At 35.7% G+C, this 21,064-nt stretch overlaps 1 protein-coding gene across 2 annotated transcripts; it reads left to right on the forward strand.

Moving 5' to 3' along the window:
• The first annotated feature begins 2,050 nt into the window (after nt 1–2,050).
• LOC107875477 (ABC transporter G family member 31) lies at nt 2,051–19,662 on the forward strand. 2 transcript variants are annotated; one of them, XM_047414154.1, is made up of 25 exons: nt 2,051–2,676; nt 4,139–4,259; nt 4,353–4,441; nt 5,726–5,810; nt 6,740–6,902; nt 8,209–8,285; nt 8,398–8,542; nt 8,837–9,138; nt 9,202–9,483; nt 10,185–10,501; nt 10,654–10,814; nt 11,048–11,151; nt 11,271–11,427; nt 11,524–11,586; nt 11,660–11,775; nt 11,853–12,185; nt 12,296–12,586; nt 12,668–12,751; nt 13,173–13,306; nt 13,410–13,637; nt 15,601–15,772; nt 15,871–15,958; nt 18,332–18,498; nt 18,605–18,648; nt 19,070–19,662. In XM_047414154.1, exons 1-25 carry the CDS (start codon nt 2,345–2,347, stop codon nt 19,158–19,160), a joined length of 4,146 nt encoding a protein of 1,381 aa, XP_047270110.1. In that variant the 5' UTR covers nt 2,051–2,344; the 3' UTR covers nt 19,161–19,662. The 2 variants fall into 2 exon arrangements, with proteins under 2 accessions (XP_047270110.1, XP_047270109.1); XM_047414153.1 differs by lacking the exon at nt 18,605–18,648 and having other exon boundaries at nt 2,052–2,676.
• Nucleotides 19,663–21,064: the final 1,402 nt, after the last annotated feature.

The following is a 21,064-nucleotide window of genomic DNA, read 5'->3' on the forward strand; positions in this document are numbered from 1 at the left end:
AATTTAAATTTATAAAGTTCAAAATCTTTTTTGAGAAGAGAAAAGATTAACCGAACATAAAAAATTGTGTTTTCCTTTAAGAAAATAATTATAGTAAAAAAATCAAAACAACCACCTTACAAACTTATCATCAAATATTATTTGGTAACCTTTCATCAGTATCTTCAATTAATCTAAGCCTTTGAGGGATGTAAATGGACTCTCAAAAGTAATCTTAAATTTAGAATTAAGCGTATAACAATTTAAATTTGGGTGATGTATGAAAGTTGGGTGATTTATACTTTTCAACCTTTAAATGTATAATAATTAAATGTGGTGATTTATGCTCTTCCTTAGTTTTGGTAGAATAGTAATTTGTTGTCTAGAGTAGAATTAAATAAAGTTCTAAATAAACATTGTCTTTGTGATGACTTCATGCCACACGTATGTTTAATCATTCTTAAGTTTATTGTTAATCTATAATTATTTGTACAAAGTTTAACCTTAAATGTTAAATTTAAAGGTTTTGGTTGATATTATTATGGCATTTGATGTGGTGTTAGATTGACATTAGTAAAACACTCTATATGATGCCTAATTAATTTTAGGACCTAACTTCTTGTAATTATGTTGGTTCATGCACAAATTTCTTTTAGTTATTATTGTCTTTGATATTTTTATCAAATATCACGTTTCAGACTTTCAATACACTAATTAATATTTGAAATATTACTTCTGTTTTTATAAGAATAAATTTTTTCTTCTTGAATGCAAATTTTTAATAATTAACATGATACTAACGCATAACGCATGTGCATTTCATATAATCAATACTTGAAATATACGTATAGAAAAGAATTGCATGTGTGAATTTTGACTAAAAACCATTTATATTCAGTATACCCTCATCTGTTAGGTAGTAATATATATACCAAATTTGAGTAAAATCCTTGAAACCATTATATTTCTTGATTCTTTTTATTTCATTTCTTTTAACTTGTTCATTATATTAAATGCATACGTCTTCTATTTTAATTTAGAAATAATTTAATTTTAAACTTTTTTTTTTAATCTTTAATAATAATTGATAACCACAAAAATGATCAATTCAACATTCCAAATCAAATATTTGAATGATTTTCCAAAATTTCTTTTTTATACCATATCAAACATGTGGAACTAAAGGATCACATCATCCGTATCATGCAAGTAAAAAAAGAATGGCGGGGAGTATGGTGGAAAAAATTGAATCCCGTCCATCATGCCTATCACCTTCTAGAAAATATTTTAAGGGTGTGTTTGGTATAAAGAAAAATATTTTTTCATGAAAAATGTTATTTTTAAAAAATAAGTTGATTCCTCAAGAGTAAAAATATGTAATGTATCAAATAACTATAACGGTGAGAGACGTGAAGCGTAAGGCTTAAGGGGTAGTGAGGATCGCAGTAGCGAATCCAAAATTTAGGGGTTATAGGTATTTGGGAGTTCGAACACATTAATTTTCAAACTTTCAAGGTTCTGCTTGGAATTGAATCACCCAACTATTTTCTTAATTTATTTAGTGTTTTTCTAAGTTTTATATTGATTTTTATACATTTTTTATATAATAATACTTAATCTGCCTTAAACGAGTGTTGGAGCACCAACAAATGATCATAGGTCCGTCCCGGGAGGGTCGAATGGTCAAGGGTCAGGGGTTAAAAATGTTTGGTGGGTGAGAGAATACAATAAACACAACATCATTCATAGAACTTGTTTTAGCATTTTTATAAAAAAATATTTTTCCTCATTTTCAATTATTTTTGTAAAGACAGATATAATATTTTGCGAAAAATATTTTCCGTCCCACCAAACACCACCCTAAGACAAAATCGGAAAAACATGAAAGCAAATGCCCACGTGTCATAACAATGTTGATCGCAAGAAGAGGGCAATAAATTAAAAACTATCGGTAACAAGCAACAACCTGAACAGACCTCAGAAGGAACGTCATGCTTCTCGTTCGCCATGTGGAGGTCATTTCTGTAATTTCGCACTCCTTGTAAATCCCATAAACGTCGTTGATCAGTGACACAGTCCCGCTTTAACAGAAAGACTCGTATTCATCTGAGCACAAAGAGGAAATAAATGCTCCTTATGAAAAGGATCGAATTTCAAAATCGTGTAAAACTCTCTCTCTTCTTCGCATTGCCCACTCAGATAACATGCATAGAAAAAGAAAAATGCATGTTGAGTATTTGAAAATTGAAACAGTTCACATCGTTTTAATAATGATAACAATAAGTTAATTTATTTCTGTTTTACGGAGACGATATACGGTTCTGAGTGTTGTTTGGTGTTAATTTTTTTATTTTTTATTTTTAAAATGGCGGCATCGAACGGGAGTGAGTATTTTGATATGGATGTGGAAGCGCAAAATGAGACATTCGGTCGGCGGTCGAATGCGGAATCGGTGGCGGAAGATGAACATGAGTTGATGTGGGCGGCGTTAGAGAAATTGCCGACGAGGAAGCGAACGAATATGGCGTTGGTGAAGAGGAATGCGGATGAATCTGAGGAGAGCGTAGGAAGGACTGATACGGTTGATGTGAGAAAACTTGATCGGAATACTCGACAGCTTCTCGTTGATAGAGCAATGGCGACTTCTGAACAGGATAATTACAAGTTGCTTGCTGGCGTGAAAGAGCGCCTCGATAGGTATTTTCAGCTCGTACACTCTTTCTATTGGTGTTGCCAAGGTGCATCGTACAAGTTTATCTGCATGAGTAGAATTTCCTGCTTCCACTCATCTTTAATTGTCAAATTTCTGTCTTTAGAATCAAATTATATGAATTTTGATCTAAATATAAAAGAAAGGGCAACCCGGTGCACTAAGCTATCGCTATGCGCGGTGTCCGGGGAAGGTCCTACCACAAAGGTGTATCGTAACGCAGCCTTACTTTGCATTGGCTGTTTCCAAGGATTGAATCCGTGACCTCCTGATCGCATAACAACAACTTTACCGATTACTCCAAGGCCCTTCAATTTTGATCTAAATATAATTGTTATTATATTAATATAAAAATGATTGCAATTTATAATATTTTCCCTATTGTTTTCACAGATTTATAGGAATCTAATTTAATCTACTGAGTGAGTGATTGAGATTTCTTTTATTTTGAGCATTTTTTACTATAGTTTAAATATTGCAATACGATTTCGTTTCCGAATTTTTTTTTTTTTTACCTCATCCGGTGTCGAGACTTGAGTATACCCGTATTGAAACCCGACTAATCTGAATGCTCTCTGGGTAGAGCCCATTCGGGGTAGTATTCCCTACCAAAGAATTTAAGAATTTTTTATATCAGGACTCGAACCCGAGACCTATAGTCCGAAAATTTGTTGATATAGCAATCGTAGTGTGTATTTCATTTTCTTTAACTCCACGGTCCTTTTTTGAGTCCCAGTATTATGAAATCACCACGTTAGGCGTAAGTTCACCAGAGTTTGAGTCCGGCTTATTAACTGAACTTTCAGTTACCCAAGTTCAACTGATTTTTTTTTCATGGTATTTGTTACTCTTATTAGTGCTCGACTAATTGATTGAACTTTTACTTAGCCAATCTCAATCGAGCTTTAAATAATATATTATTAGATCACATAAACAAGAAGCAGGAACATTACTAGCACAACATTTTATAGTTTATGCATCTAACTAGAAGAAGATTTATCATCATTTAAAGCAAAATATATATGTTGAATATCAATTTTGTGAGAATGCACTTGAGCATTAACTTGTCCTTGCAGAGCCTATAAAATTTGTAAACAATAAAATAAATTCTTCTACTAGATTGGCCTTCATTAACAATTCTAATTCTTAATTAAATTAAAATTTTTAATTGCTAACACGTCACTAATTATGTAGTATATATAATTTACACTTATTAAAAATTCTTTTTTTGTCAAGGAAGCTCATTGTGTTGATTTTTCATTTTCATTTTTATTTAGTATGATCATGACATGAGTTAGAGATTTAAACAGAGAATTGAGATTCATAGACACAAAATTATAATTCTTACCTTGTGTGTATATTATTGCAAATTTTTATAACTAGAATTCTAGCAATATTAAAATTTATAGCTAACTAATAACTGCTTAAAATTTTCATTCATGGAAAAAGTGTGGGATTGGAGGTTCCTAAAATTGAAGTTCGATACGAGGATATAACACTCACAGCAAATGTTAATCTTGGCTCCAGAGCTTTGCCTACTTTGGTGAATTCAGTTCGTGATGTCGTAGAGGTAAACCATTTAATAATTCTCTTGTGTTATATTCTTCCACCTTAGAGTATATAACTTATGATAGTTTCTCTAAATGTATTTTATGAATTACAGAGTATATTGACTAAACTGATGATTGTCCGTCCCAAGAAACACTCTCTTACCATTTTGAATAACGTCAGTGGCGTTGTAAAACCTGGGAGGTAAGCTGTGGCCTTTTTTTTTAATCCCTTTCCATGTTATGGGTTTCTTACTTCTGATAACTACCTTGAGTATGAAAGGAGCACTGTTGTTATGTTGGTAGCTTTTAATTATTCCCCGTCCCAGTTTACGTGGCATCTTTCAAATTTTTTCATACATCTTTTAAATGTTTTGAATTGTCAATTATTGTGACTTATAGTACTTTTAACGTAGTTTTCAAATATATAAATTTTATTTAAAAAATTTGAAGATTCTATGCCAAAATTTACGGTCAAATTTAAATTGTTCGACTCTCGAAATTGAACTTAGCCACATAAATTTGGGCAAAGGGAGTATATTTTAGGATATATTTAACAACATATTTCAAATTTGTTATTACAACGGAAAGAGAAGGCGTGAAATGCACCAGTAAGGAGGAGGTGTGAGAGGTAGTGGGAGCTAGGAGAGGTAGAGGTAGGTCAAAGAAGTATAGGGAGAGGTGATTAAACATGACATGATACAACTTCAGCTGACTAATGACATGTCCTTAGCTAGAAAGATGTGGAGGTTGAGAATTAGGGTAGAAGGTTAGTTGGGTAGATGAGTGTAATCGCTTTTTTTAGTATGATTTAGGTAATCATATAGTTTCTTTTTCTCTGTTTTGTAAATTGCTATTTTCTTGTCCCTGCGTTGGTTGCATTTCTTTTGAGCCTAGGGTCAATCGGACACTACCTCTCTAGCCCGGGAAGGTAGAGGTCAGTTTTTTTTGCATACATTCTATCTTCCCTAGATCCCACTTCCACTTGTGGGATTAGATTGGGTATGTTGTTGTTTTGTTGCACTGAAGTCTGTGGAAGGTTAGCAGCCTGGATATAATGTAGCTGGTTGATGGAATCCATAGTTTGAGATGCTAGAACAGAAGAATTTACCATTGGTGATGTATGAATGACTAGCTAGGAGCAGTATGACGTAAAAAGCAGGAGAACAATTTATTCAATGTAGCAATTGTCCAACTAGCCAAAAAACTGGTCCCGCACTGTGTCAAGTTCACTGGGATAGGATCAATAGTGGTCATGTTTTCTTTGAAACCGGTTGCTGGCTTGATCAATGTTGAACACTAATATGTACAGTACTGCACCTTCTGACTCTTCATGCTACTTGTCTGACAGAAAGAAATAAAATTATCTGCTGGAAGTGAAAACAGCTTAGTACTAAACATATTTAAATACAGTAACTTATAGTTAGTAGTAATTTGGTTGCAAAAAAGATTGCATATTATGAATCTTTGCTTTTATTGCTCTTGCTAGGATGACACTGCTCCTGGGACCTCCTGGTTCTGGTAAAACTTCATTGCTTTTAGCGCTTTCAGGGAAGCTTGATAGTGGCCTGAAGGTCAGTATTAACCTATCTCTTATATGGCTTTTGGATTCATAACTCTTGTCTTCCTTAATAGATACTCAGTTCTTTTAAAAAGATACCTTGATGCTGTAATCTCTTTTATATACATCTTAAATTCAAGATAATTACTCTCAGTGAGATGTATAAATCATGTTTATCTTAAATGATCATCTTGTGAACATTAGTGTCTCCAAATTTCTTAATTGACCTAATAACACTCGTCTCTGAAATGCTGTGTAACCAGGGCCTAAAAGGTAGAAGTTTTGGCAATATTACAAAAAGAGCAGAGCAAAAAAGAATAATGGAGGCCTTTGTTTTCCCATGCCTTGTTGAAAAATAAAATATGTTCTTTTACTTGCTGAAATGGAAATTTTACATTATGATGATCAGCCCGAAGTTATGTGTTAAAGCTGAAGCATATCTTCCCCATGTGGACATTCCCTCTCTTACTCTCTGTTCTCAACTAATTCATGCTTATTGCTTCTTCAGTGCTTGACGCAAACCTCGAGCGTGAAAAAAAAATTAGGTCCTCGGAGAAGTTCTCTAGAGATTTTATATGAGTGCAGAACTACGTGTTTCTATTCAAGTTAATGTACGAGTGGTCATGCTTTTCTTGAAAACTTAATTCAGAATGGTGAAAAGATTATACTTCTGATTGTTACCATGGCAATGTTTTGTGGTCCCTTAGTTTTGGGTGAAAACAAATAAATCCTGATCAGATAAGAAGTGTTTTATTAGCTTATGGTTATGTCTTCTCTATGATAATTTTGCTGCATTACCTACCTTCTTACTTGCACCATTTATTTAACATATCTCCCCTTCAGTTTACTTCTTTCAGGATTACCTGGAGACATTGTGTTCCATTGAATTAAAATAATAAAAAAAGAATACCAAATATAATTACATACCCCTCTTTGTTTCAGAAAAGAGGAACTATCACATATAATGGACATAAGCTGGATGAATTTTGTGTGCAAAGAACTTCAGCTTACATAAGTCAGACAGATAATCATATCGCTGAGTTAACTGTAAGAGAAACTTTAGATTTTGCTGCTAGATGCCAAGGTTCAAGTAAAGGATTTGCAGGTTTGTCTAAACATTTCAACTTCATGTACTTGACAGGTTGTCTTTTTACATGGCATGGGTTTCCTCTGAAATTCCGGTTACTTGTGCGGATGTCTGTCATAGCTTTCCTGAAATCTTTCATATTATCATTTTGTTGCGTGTCACTTATTAAACAAATGTGTTATGCTACACAATTATGCTTGCTGAACCATGTTATATCATTGTGCTATATGTTTCTTTGTATCTGGCTTTGTTCTCTCTGCATTTTCACGTATTATTATTAACTGGCTTTGAAGAAGAAAATGAACTAAGCAAAATCCATTTGCATAAGCAAAAAAATCAAAGCCATTCCCTGCTCTCCCCAACCCAATGAGAAAAAAGAAATCAAAATCCAGATAATGTATCTGACAACCTTATGTCTTGAGTAGAAACAACATAAAGGGAAAAGATCCCCAGAAAATAGATTCCTCAACGAAAGTTCAGGAAATACGTAGAACTGAAATAGCAATATGTGCTAATTTCTAGAAGGCAAGATGTTATTACTTCTTGATTGTCATTCCACAATGAGATAAAATAAAAGATTAAAAGGACTATGGGTCTACACCGATCCAGTAATATGTGCTAATTTTTGTTAAGGAGATTCAAGGCCACCACAGCATAATCTACATTGATCCAGCAACATCATTCTTAACTTTTTCCCTCTAAGATACAACATCCCAACAACGTTGTACAACTCAAGCAACTCCAGATTAGTTGAATAGTCCAAAGCTCCACCAAAAGAACACCTTCCTTCAACATATAACTACTCCCTTTTTACTCAATTTTATATAGTGAATATAATTAGAGACTTAGAATATTTTTCTTTGTCTCAAATCTCTCTTTCACTACATTAACTCAAAATATAACACTTCACATCTCACAACATGTCACTTCTCCTCTTCTTGCCTCAAGGGAGAAAATACCCTTTATTTATAAGTGTAGTATTTCTTTGATCTAGTAAATGGAGGAGTAATGGAATATTAAGTGAGATAGATGAATGTTTAAATGTTATATAAATTACATGAGTTACAAGGCATAATGTGGTAGATAATGACATTGTGGTCATAAGTTACAAAGACTAATGACACCACTTTACCTACTTTATGCCTACTAATTATCATGTACTTAATATTTTAATTTTAATATTAAAATGTAATAACACCTCACCTGATTATGACAAATCAAGTATAGTGATTGATATATATCCAACTTTGCCTGCCTAATCAGAACCAATTAAGGTTTATCCAATATGACAGCAAAGCTGCCCTGTTAATATTTCTTTTGGCAGATTATATTAAAGACCTTGATCGCTTAGAGAAGGAAAGAAGTATACGTCCAAACTCTGAAATAGACGCATATATGAAGGTTTGATTTGAGTATCTCTATCTACCAGGCTAGTTCACCCATGCTATATGGGTTCTCATGGTCTTTTATGTCATTTTCATGTTGGTACTTGTTGGAATCAATAACTGGTCAGGCATCTTCTGTTGGTGGTAAGAGGCATAGTGTGTCTACAGACTACGTCTTGAAAGTTCTTGGTCTAGATGTATGTTCAGATACAATAGTTGGCAGTGACATGACAAGAGGAGTTTCTGGTGGACAAAGGAAGAGAGTTACGACAGGTATCTCTCTCTCTCTCTCTTAAATATTTCTTGTTGTAATGGAGCAAAGTATTGTCAACCATAGACTCTTCATAATGGTGTTCATTGTTAGGCAGTTTAAAGATAAGCTCCGCATAAAATTTGTTTGATTATGAGCTGGTATGTTTTCTTATAATAGTTGGGGTGCTTGAACTGAGTGAGAAGCTTGAGCTCAGTATATAGTTTCGGAATTCTCTCAGCAGACTCTAATTTCTGGATGGAAGGGAAAGAAACGTGGCTATGTGAACAGTTGCTAATAATGGTTTCCATACACAGGAGAAATGATTGTTGGTCCCAGGAAAACACTGTTCATGGATGAGATATCTACTGGGCTTGATAGCTCTACGACGTTCCAAATCGTCAAGTGCTTACGGAATTTTGTTCATTTAATGGACGGAACATTGATGATGGCTCTTCTTCAACCTGCACCCGAGACTTTTGAATTGTTTGATGATCTGGTATTGCTGTCTGAAGGATATGTCGTGTACCATGGTCCCCGAGCAGATGTTATTGAATTCTTTGAATCATTAGGATTTCAATTGCCACCTCGGAAGGGCATTGCAGATTTCCTTCAAGAGGTACTTTTCATTTTGCTTTAGAGTCCCAAGGTGCATTTGGTACTTAAACTGGTCTCTTCGCAGGTTACCTCAAGAAAGGATCAGGCACAATACTGGGTTGATAATTCCAGACCATATGAATACATTTCTGTTCATGTAATTGCTGAAGCATTTAGAAACTCCAGATTTGGTCAAGATGTAAAATCCTTCCTTTCTACTCCATATGATAAATCCAAAGGTCATCCCTCAGCTCTAGCTACAACGAAGTTTGCTGTTCCCAGATGGGACCTCTTTAAAGCTTGTTTCTCAAGGGAGTGGCTTCTAATGACTAGGCATAGTTTTCTTTATGTCTTCAGAACATGTCAGGTATGCTTGTAAGTTTACATTCTTATACCAATCTTATTCACCTTCTTCATTTTCTGCCTTCAATTTCAAAATTCACACTAACCTAGAATGAGATTCGATCGAGGTATTTCTCAAGAAAATTCACAATGCGTTAGAGGCAGAGCTGGGATTTGAAGTTTATGAGTTCTAAATTTGCATTGAATTCAATAAGTCATTTTGATTACTGGGTTCACAATTTAATATTTATACATATCAATAGATTTTCTAATACGAGTATACGTTCTCAGAAAAGACCTGCTGGTTTCGTCTGAACTTGTACCTAATATGCAGCTCTGCCCCTGAATACATGTCCATCGTGAAGTTCTAAGATTGAGAACGTGAGAGAAGAAACTATAAGGGTACTTGAGCTTGGTAGAGAGTTCATGTCTCAATTGTACCTCGTATTCAAGTATGCATTTGGTCCTTCAGGCCAGTATGACTTGTAAAGGATGGTATAATACTTCATATTCAGTACAGAAGTAGGGTATATAAATGGTAGCTTCCAAGAAGATGTCCTTTGGGCCGATTCCCATTCTTCAAATGTTTTGTTTTAGTACATATCAAGTTATTTCTTAGACTCCTTAGCAGCCCCTGCATCAATAGCTTATCATTTCAGAATATCTTTACAGTTCTTAGTCTCTTAATTTTGATGTATCACAAACTTTTCAAACATATGTTTACAGGTTGCTTTTGTTGGATTTGTGACATGCACAATGTTTCTAAAAACGCGGATACATCCCACGGATTTAGTGAACGGCAACTTATATCTTTCTTGCTTGTTTTTCGCCTTGATTCATATGATGTTCAACGGATTTTCAGAACTGCCTCTCTTAATATTTCGCCTCCCAGTATTCTATAAGCAAAGAGATAATTTGTTTTATCCTGCATGGGCATGGTCCCTCTGTAGTTGGATTCTGCGTTTACCTTACTCTGTAATTGAAGCTGTCGTATGGTCCATTGTTGTGTACTGGAGTGTAGGTTTCGCAGCTGGTGCTGGGAGGTATCTTCGGTTTCTGTTCTCTTGTTCTTCTTCTGTTATTTTATTTATTTTTTGAGGATAATTGGCACATGCAGTTATTTTTTTCACCAGACATACAGACAGGGCTATGTTATATTGTTTATCCTACTAATATCCCCTTTTAAATGTTCCAGGTTTTTCTGCTACATGTTTTCGCTCTTTACAGTACACCAGATGGGAATGGGTCTCTTTCGATCACTTGCTTCTATTGCACGAGATTTAGTTATCTCAAATACAATTGCAGCAGCTTCACTGTTGATCATATTTTTATTGGGCGGTTTTATCGTGCCAAAAGGTAAGTTTGCACTTCTCTTTAATTTGTAGCAGGAATTTATTTTATTGAAATCTGAGCCCTAAAGTGCACGACAAAACCATTTGATGTTTATTAATACTGTTATTTTTCCTGAGCCGAGGGTCTATCGGAAACAACATTTGTACTTCATCTGAGGTAGTGGTATGGACGGTGTACACTTTACCTTCCCCAAACCCCACTTTTTTTTGTTGTTGAAATGGGGTCTATCCTTGCAGACATGATCAAGCCATGGTGGAAATGGGCCTTCTGGGTTTCACCGTTGTCATATGGACAACGAGCTATTTCGGTTAATGAATTTACTGCCACACGATGGATGGAGGTGTGCTCTCTATACCGCGGAATGTTGAGTGTGTTATTCATTGTTTAAAAAAAATGGAATGAACAATAATGTATTCTAGAAGCTTAATCAGTTGGACCATTTAAAATGAAATTTTGTAGAAGACAACCATCGGAAACGTAACTCTTGGACATGCCATTCTGCAATCGCACAGCCTACCAACAACCCATAGTTGGTATTGGCTGGGAGTAGGTGTTTTATTGCTCTACATTTTCCTTTTCAGCGTTATTCTGACTCTAGCTTTGGCTATTCTCAACCGTAAGTGATATTGAGCTCTTGTATTATAGATTTAGAACTGCCAACCTATTATTGCCAGTATTTACTAGACTTCATTTTTCTTTTTAATTCTTTCAGCAATAAGAAAATCCCAGGCAATTGTCTCACCAGAAGAAATTGATCCAAAATCAGCAACAGATGGTAATTTATCCCCTCTTCTCATGGATGAATGGGATGTGAACTTTTTATCCATTTATGATAATGTGTTTGGCAGGAAGTAGTAAGAATTCTGAGTCAAATGGGAAGACTAAAAAAAGGGGGATGATACTACCATTCCAACCACTGGCGATGACTTTCCATAATGTCAAATACTTTGTTGACATGCCAAAGGTATCCATACTGAAGAATTTGCTTACCTATACATGTTGAATTGTATCATATCTAGCAGAAGACGTGTTTTGTTTCAGGAAATGAGTGCAGAAGGAATAACTGAAAAGAAGCTGCAACTACTGTCAAATGTTAGTGGAGTATTCTCTCCCGGTGTTCTTACTGCATTAGTTGGCTCGAGTGGAGCAGGAAAAACCACATTGATGGATTGTCTAGCTGGAAGGAAAACTTCAGGATCTATTGAGGGCGACATTAAAATATCAGGATACCCGAAACGACAACAGACTTTTGCTAGAGTTTCAGGATATGTTGAACAAAATGATATACATTCTCCTCAAGTCACAGTTTTTGAATCCCTGTGGTTTTCTTCTCATCTGCGTCTTCCCAAAGAAGTGAATAAGGAACAAAGAGAGGTAGTTGCAACCTCCTTTCAGTTTTACTTTTTTATCTTCTGAACTTCAATACATTCTGATTGATCTTTTGGTTAAAATGCTAAAACCCATGTGACTTTCTTATTCTGCAGGAGTTTGTGAATGAGGTAATGGATTTGGTGGAACTTGACTCTCTAAAGAACTCTTTGGTAGGCATGCCTGGAAGTTCTGGCTTATCAACAGAACAAAGAAAGCGCTTGACAATTGCTGTAGAACTTGTTGCAAATCCCTCGATAATTTTCATGGATGAGCCTACATCTGGGCTTGATGCACGAGCAGCAGCCATTGTAATGCGAACCGTTCGTAATACTGTAGACACTGGCAGAACCGTTGTTTGCACAATCCATCAGCCAAGTATTGAAATTTTTGAAGCATTTGACGAGGTATGTGATCAAGGCATTTCTATAATAGATAAGTTACATGAATGGCCAGGGCATCCACTAATGTGATGTTACAACATGTAGCTGCTTCTTATGAAACGAGGTGGACAAGTGATATATGGGGGGAAGCTTGGTGAGAAGTCACAAACTATGGTTGACTACTTTCAGGTACGTGCTTGTGCCACCATCATGCATTTAGTACCGTTTATCCAGCTATGCTTGATTTTCAAGAGATATAAATTGTCTTGTACAACTTTCAAAGTGAGAGAATGATTCATCTAGTCTTTTTGTTGGTGCAGAGGTGTGGGATGCCTCACTGATGTTTATCCGCATTCCACTGCTTCACCCTTGTTTTTAATCTTCAATTAGTTACTGTTAATTTAATTACATAAGAGATTTCCATTGTGGTCTCTGTTCATCTGTTGATACAGTTGAAATCTGATTGTACTTTTTAAGGAAAGAGTTAGAATTTTTCTTATTAAAGAAACCAATTAGAATTCAATTATATGACGCGTAGTTCCTATATTTTGGTTAATCGCTTTTCTAAAGCTATTGTTCATGCTGCACGTGTTTGTGAATTTATTTGTAGAGTATTCCTGGGATACCCCCAATTCCTAGTGGTTACAATCCTGCAACCTGGATGCTTGAGATAAGTACGCCAGCTGCTGAAGAAAGGATAGGAGAAGACTTCGCAGTAATATACAGAAATTCTGAGCAGTTTAGGTGATCTTAATAATTGTCATCAACTGAAGTGCACTATTTATTGCTCTCTTCATTTTCCCTTTATTGATAATTTTGTAGAACTTTTATCTTTTTCTAAAATTAGGGGAGTAGAGGCCTCAATTAAGCAACTGAGTGTCCCGCCTGAGAACTCGGAACCTCTAAAGTTCACCACCACGTACAGTCAAGGTGCAGTTTCTCAGTTTCGGATCTGTCTCTGGAAGCAAAATCTTGTGTATTGGAGAAGTCCGTCCTATAATGCTGTTAGGTTGTTCTTCACAACATTGAGTGCTCTGATTCTCGGTTCTATATTTTGGGATGTCGGTTCAAAAAGGTAACTTTTCTCTTATGAAATATCTAGTGCAAACTGTTGGATAATAACTCTTTCAGTCTCTATAAAGCAGACATGGTTGGTAGCTTGTTATTTCCAATGTGGTTGTAGAACAACTTCCCCTACATACTATTTGTTGGGGATTCTTCAAGAAGAATAAATGAAATCAATAGAAGATTGCTGTTCTTTTTCTTTTTATTCATGATATAGAAGTAACTTCTATAGAAAAAATGGTCGGATTGCCAGATTGAAAGAGCAGTTGAAAAATAACATAGTGGGAGAAAATAAGCAATTAAACTAGCAATTTGAATTTGAACTTTCTAAAGCACCATTAAACCATGGGACTTAGCTGTTCAGCAATGATTGAATGTGGAGATTTCATTACAAGAAAATGCATATATGAACAATGAAGTTATGGAAAAAAAAAATTCACATATTTGTACTTACTTTAGGAAATCCATTATATGAGTAGATCCAATAGTATTTAATCCATTGTCTAAGTTCAGTTATATTTTTATGAGGAATAGAACTTAGCCTCTTGCTCTTTTGGAATTATCCGCCTGAATATTTTATAATTTAGACATTTCAATCACCATAACAACCATAAAGAACAAAATAAGTTCTTGAATTAAGCATTAGAGGAACATTCATGAATTGCGAGGGCCACTATTTGTTGTGGATGAAAAAATCAGACATTTGATGCTATTGGACATTCAAGTAGTGACTAGAAACTTTTGAGTCAGGAAAATTTCTCCACATATAGATTTCATTAAAGTGACTGGACCAGGAGGGGTGGATCTGAAAGGGTGCCAATAGCTAACCAATCACATAAAACACCCAACCTTCCAGTGAACCTATTTGACTGCAAAATGCTGTAGCCTATAGTTATAGATGAGAAATAGTAGTATGGTTAAACAGGAAGTCAACTTAAGCATAGACTACTTCAATTCTAATATGCATCCTTTCTCCACTTTGTTGAAAAGATTAGAGTTGAGTTGAATGAGGTTGTAAGCTTTTCTATCAGTTTACCCTACAATTATTGAAACCTCAGAGGTGCAATTGTATCTTGGCACATGGCTAGACCCTCTATTTCCAAGTGGTAGCGTCATAAATATTTATCTACTAAAGTTTATCCCTGTTTATCCCTATTAAGGGTATAAGATTAATCTTATACCCCGTCCGTACCATTTTAAGTGTCATCATTTCCTTTTTGGTCCGTCCCAAAAAGAATGTCATCTTTCCTTATTTGGTAACTATTTAAAGAAACAATTTCACTTTTACCCTTATTGGTCCCACTTAATTAAAAAAAACATAGTAGCACATTTTTTTATAAAGGACAATTTCGTAAACATTACCAAGTCTTCCCTTATTTCTTAAACTCCGTGACCAGTCGAATGGCGACGCATAAAATGGGACGGAGGGAGTATTAATAAAATGTTTCATGGTTGTAAAGTCCAAGACCAACTCCACAAATTTCTCCTAATCCTGAGGATGGATAATTGGAGAAGCTGTCACTCTATAGTACTTTTGGAGTTTGTTTTCATTCACTCTCTTATTTAGGGACTAGGATTAAAGGGGGTAACCATCATTAGTTCTAATTGGTTCTTCAAAGAAAAACATATGCAATGCACTCATAAAGAAAAGGTGAAAGTAGTGAGATCGAATAGGATGGTTTAAGACTTTAAGGTGGATTGTGAAACTGACGTGACCTAATCTTACATTTTGAGTAGATGAATCTGAAAGAATAAGTTATATGAGTTTCATCTGTCATGCTTGTCAGTTTCTTCCCTAGATTGCTTTGTTATGGATTGCCCTTCTGTATGCTGTGTAAGTTGGCATGCCATCTTTTATTCTATAAGGTTCTTGTATCCAGACTTGGATTAAATATTAGGGCCTTTGTTGTACCAATTTTCTGATCAGTTCTCTAATTATTAACTATGGTGTTACACTTGAAATGATTCCACAGGGACTCAACTCAAAACTTGTTTGTCGTTATGGGTGCGCTTTATGCTTCATGTATGTTCCTGGGGGTCAATAATGCTTCTTCTGTACAGCCAATAGTTTCCATCGAGAGAACAGTTTTCTACAGGGAGAAGGCTGCTGGAATGTTCTCTGCCTTACCATATGCAGCAGCCCAGGTTAGCACACTGACATCAAGTGCATCTTAATTCAGAATTGCAACAGATGACATCATTGATTACTAATATCAATAAACTTCTTTTCTTCTGACAAACAGGGGTTAGTCGAAATTCCATACATCATCGTGCAGACATTAATATACGGAATCATTACATATTTGATGATCAACTTTGAAAGAACAGCTGGTATGAACTAAGGACAACTTTTCATGATCAACTCCATACTGTCTTTGCTCTTGTCTATCCTTAGTTCTTCAACTAATGGAATGAGCTGCCTGCTCTGGTTGGTTTTTCTAGAAACCATTCTGCTGAATGTTCTCCCCAAAGGATCTACACCAGTTTTTCTATGGAAGTGTAGTTGTGTAACATGAATATCAAAGACCATCGTGGCATATATCATTTTCTAATGGAAATCTTAGTAGCTCAGTTCGTTGACTATCTGAATTTTCACCTTGTCGGTGACAGTTCTATTCCCCACCCTATTATCCCTCCCTCATTTCCTCTTCAACAACAACATTCCCAGTGTATTCCCACATAGTGGGGTCTGGGGAGGGTAGAGTGTACGCAGTCCATACTATTATCTCAGGTGAAGTCGAGAGGCTGTTTCCGATAGACCCCAAGCTGAAGACCGATGACAGTATAGCAAACACAAGACATAGATGCATATAAACTTGTACAGTATGCAAAATAATCTAACACCGCTAGCCACAAGATAATACTAAAAACTATCTATCCGAAATCATAGACATCACTCAACACCACGAACAAGAAACTTCAGACACAAATAAAGAACGCTCCCCTACTATTACCGATGCACTCCCACCCCCTAACCCTCTACTCTAATCCGCATCCTCCACACTTTCCTATTAAGGGTCATGTCCTTCGTAAGCTATAACTGCTACATATCATGCCTAATCGCCTCCCTCCAATATTTCTTCAGTCTACCTTTACCCCACCTAAAACCATCCATATCCAGTGTCTCACACCTCCGCACTGGAGCATCAAAGCCCCTTATCATCACGTGCCCGAACCAACGTAACCTCATTTCTAGCATCTTGTCTTCCACCGAAGTCACTCCCACCTTCTCCCGAATAATCTCATTCCTCACCCTATCTTTCTTGATATGACCACACATCCATCGTAACATCCTCATCTTCGCCACCTTTAACTTTTGGATGTGGGAGTTCTTAACTGGCCAACACTCCGCTCCATACAACATAGCCGGTCGGACTGCCACTCTGTAGAACTTACCTTTAAACTTCGGGGCACCTTCTTATCACATAAAACTCCCTAAGCGAGCTTCTATTTCAATCACCCTGCCACAATACGATGCGTGACATCCTCGTCAATCTCACCATTTTCCTGAGTCATAGACCCCAGATACTGGAAACTTTCCCTCTTCTGAATGGCCTGAGAGTCCAGCTTCACAACCACGTCAGCCTCCTGCGACACATCACTAAACTTACACTCCAAGTACTCCGTCTTGATCCTGCTCAACCGAAATCCTTTAGACTCAAGAGTTTGTCTCCAAATCTCCAATTTATCATTAACTCCTCCCCGAGTCTCGTCAATCAGTACCACATCATCAGCAAATAACATGCACCAAGGAACCTCCCCTTGAATATGTCGCATCAAAACATCTATCACCAAGGCAAATAAAAAAGGGCTAAGAGTTGATCCCTGGTGCAACCCTATCAAAACCGGAAAGTGCTCCGAATCTCCACCTACCGTCGTCACGTGAGTTTTCGCGTCATCATACATGTCCTGAATCGACCTAGTGTACACCACGGGCACCCCCATTTCCTCTTCAAAAAAAGAAAAATAAATAACTAAATAAATATCATTTTCTGATATTTTATAGGAATACCATACATTCGTATTCTTCTTTATGTAAAGCGGTAGTTGGATCACTTTGTTGCTTTGCACTATTCAAAGAAGTGTAGTTCTAGATAAACCATGCCTGGAAATTTAGAGTTCCAAATAAAGTATGCAAAATGTGACCTCTCACTTCAATTGAAGTTCTTACAGTTTTAGCTAGCCTTGTGAGGCCTGTTAGCTTGCCTTGTGTCAGACACCCATTTGTTTGTTTTGCAGTCTGCAGCTTATTATGTCCGTTTATTCATGGATTTGCTTCTTGAATAATTACAGCAGCTTATGTTGAAAATTATTAAAATAATCCATGAAGATGTAGTTCTTTTGCACGGGGATAAGAGATTTAGGTTTGGATTTTACCCAGTGAACATTCTGTTTCTCTCTAGGAAACTTGGTAACACAATTACAGATGCTTATGCAACAAAACAGCCTTTGGAGTCTCAGCCCTTTTTATATCAATGAAAATTAGTTGAGATGTACATCTTCCGTCTGACATTCCGACCATTTGCTTCAATTTATGCATTTAGTATGATCTCTCTGTTGCTACTTAATTTGAATTTTGATATGTTAATTATATTATTCCATGTTCTTCCTCATGAACTGTGCTCATAGCAACTAAGTTAAAGTCCTTGCTTTTTATACTTGGTTTTCAGAAATCTAACTTGTGTTTGTGCTGATATGTTGCAGCCAAATTTTTCCTATATCTAGTGTTCATGTTTCTGACGTTCAGCTATTTCACCTTTTACGGCATGATGGCTGTTGGTCTTACGTCAACTCCACATTTGGCTGCTGTCGTTTCATCTGCCTTCTATTCTTTGTGGAACCTCATGTCTGGCTTTCTTGTTCCAAAACCTGTGAGTACAATTTTCCTGAATAGTACACTCATCAGAAATTACAGCATTTGTGTGTGCTTAAGAAATTTTTTGTTTCTATCTCCTTTGTCTGTTTATTGGATTTCAGTTGAGGACTTGGACATATGCATGCACACATCGCAGGAAAAAAAAGTAAATAATATTATGTTCCCTCTCGTAAAATTAAATGACAAATGAATAAGTCTCGGGTATATTTCTCAGAAAAGAGAGTATTTAGATGATGAAGCACCACATTAGATTTCAAATAATTTTCTACATGCTGTTTTAAATTATATATCTTAATCAACCTTAGTTTATTTGGTCAGTTTACTCGCATTTTACAATTCCTATCCTCATATCACCAAGTTTCTTTATCTTTAAGGCCCAAGTGATTTTTGTTTTTGAAGAAGTACGTAATAATTTCTTTTTAGATCTGTTGCCATCAAGTGCAGATTGCTTTGCTAAAGCCAATTCATGGTTTTCTCACAAGCTATTAGGATAGATAAACTGTGTTTGGATCTTTTTTGTGGTAATCAGTTCTTTCGATTTTTTTCTTCTAATCGTATTCATGCAGAGTATCCCTGGTTGGTGGATATGGTTCTACTACATCTGCCCAGTGGCATGGACATTGCAGGGAGTTATTAGCTCTCAACTTGGTGATGTAGATGAGATAATTAGAGGACCTGGATTTGAAGGCACGGTCAAAGAGTATCTAGAGGTCAGTCTAGGTTTTGGATCTAGGTGGATTGGGTGGTCAGCTCTTGTACTTGTTGGATTTTGCTTGCTCTTCTTCTCTGTCTTTGCAATGTCCGTCAAAGTTCTCAATTTCCAAACACGATGATGAGAAATTGAACATACTTGAGAATTGAAATGTTAACTTCTTGGCATGAGCAGATTGCCGGTCTTGAAAGGCTCAACATGAAGCATTCAAAAAACTGACTTTTGTATTCGAACTATGAACTCATTTAGACAGGAGGTTTTTTTTGCTTTGTAGCAGAATTTCTTTGTTCAGATTCAAGAATAGACATAGTTTACTTTTATTTTCCTTAGTGCAGAATATTTCTTTGACAGATTTAAATCCTTAGTGCAGGATAACTTTTAGATAGGATTAAACACATTATACATGCAATGCTGAAATTTTTAAATGAAAACTTCTTTTCATTGTCACTCAAATTTCTTCAGGGGATAGAATAAACTCCTTTGCCTGCACCTTTTTCTCGAGTGAGATGTTTCTTGATACATTAATTAGCCCTTCAAATTGCATTAATCTACCTTACATTATTATTGCCAGTATTTACCTTGTTTCTTTTGGGTATGTTTTGAATGAGGAAGAAAGATTAGATTACTGATCCTTTGTTTTTTTTGGTTTAAATCACCCGGTGTCCGGTACCCGCTTTTTAGAAGTCCAACTATATCCGGATTCGTCCCGCGTCGGGCCCCATTTGGGGGGAGAGCTCCCAACAGAGTGTTTGTCCATAGATTACTGATCCTTTAATTTGCTATGCTTGAGTTGGGATGTGTATGTGTTTTTAGATTACTCTACATTCATATTCATTGTCACAAATAAAGTGATGCGAGTGCAGTGATACGTTATTCGCGGATTTAAAATTTTAAATCAGTTTTTGTACATAGCATTGAGTAACTGCAACTCCAATCCTAGAGAGGCATAAGTTGAATAACCATGAAATAAATTATTCCATTAAACTTAAGAGACAACATTTATTAGATGTGTTTATAGACTGAACAAGGATGTTCAATTCAAAAGTCTAATCTATTTGGTGGAAGATTTCATTCAATCTATAAAACTCATTACTATTTGCCTTGCTAATCAACAATAGAATAGGAGAGTATACATTTAATCATATCGAATTTCAAAGTGAACTTTTACATATCTTTTCGTAATTCAATCCGCAAATATAATTTTTTGTATATATTAGAAGAGCTATCTTCACAAGTTCATTTCCCTAGATCAAGTCTTATGTTTCTGGATTTTTTTTCCAATTGATTCAATTAATATCATATACGAAAAAGGATCACATTTGCTCTTTTACTATCGAAAATTAGTTCTATTTGTCCTACTTTTACTCTTACCAGTTTATCCTATGTGTATATGGGTACACGCACTCGGTGTATACACCAAATTAATGTTCTTTATCATGGTTATGTAATTAAATTAAGTAAAATACATATTGATTAATCATGGTTAAGTAACATGAATTTTAAATTCAAACACATGACATGCATGTATTGGCTTAATGTATACCGGATGCGTGTAAGTTTTACCATATACATGTCCATCTGTCTATCAAATCAAGATGGCATTGGTTCTGGCTTGGTCCCTCTACAAATTAAATGCTAGCCATGCAAAAAAGGTGCAGCTCAGTGCACCAAAGTTTTTGTTATGTGCAGGATCTGGGAAAAGGTTCGATCACAAGGGTCTATCGTATGCAGTCTTATCTTGCATTTCTGTTAGTAGTTGTTTTCTAAGCATGAACCGGTAACCTCTGGTCACATGATAGCAACTTTACCGGTTACTCTAAGATTCTCCTTCAAATACTAGCCATGAAAT

Source organism: Capsicum annuum, chromosome 6, assembly GCF_002878395.1.
Source record: "Capsicum annuum cultivar UCD-10X-F1 chromosome 6, UCD10Xv1.1, whole genome shotgun sequence".
NCBI lineage: Eukaryota > Viridiplantae > Streptophyta > Magnoliopsida > Solanales > Solanaceae > Capsicum > Capsicum annuum.

Coding starts and splice junctions, on each gene's coding strand:
- LOC107875477 (XM_047414153.1), top strand. CDS start 2,345: ATGGCGGCATCGAACGGGAGTGAGTATTTTGATATGGATGTGGAAGCG. Junction 4,442..5,725: donor GGCGTTGTAAAACCTGGGAG/GTAAGCTGTGGC, acceptor TGCTCTTGCTAG/GATGACACTGCTCCTGGGAC. Junction 13,638..15,600: donor TGGGATGTCGGTTCAAAAAG/GTAACTTTTCTC, acceptor ATGATTCCACAG/GGACTCAACTCAAAACTTGT.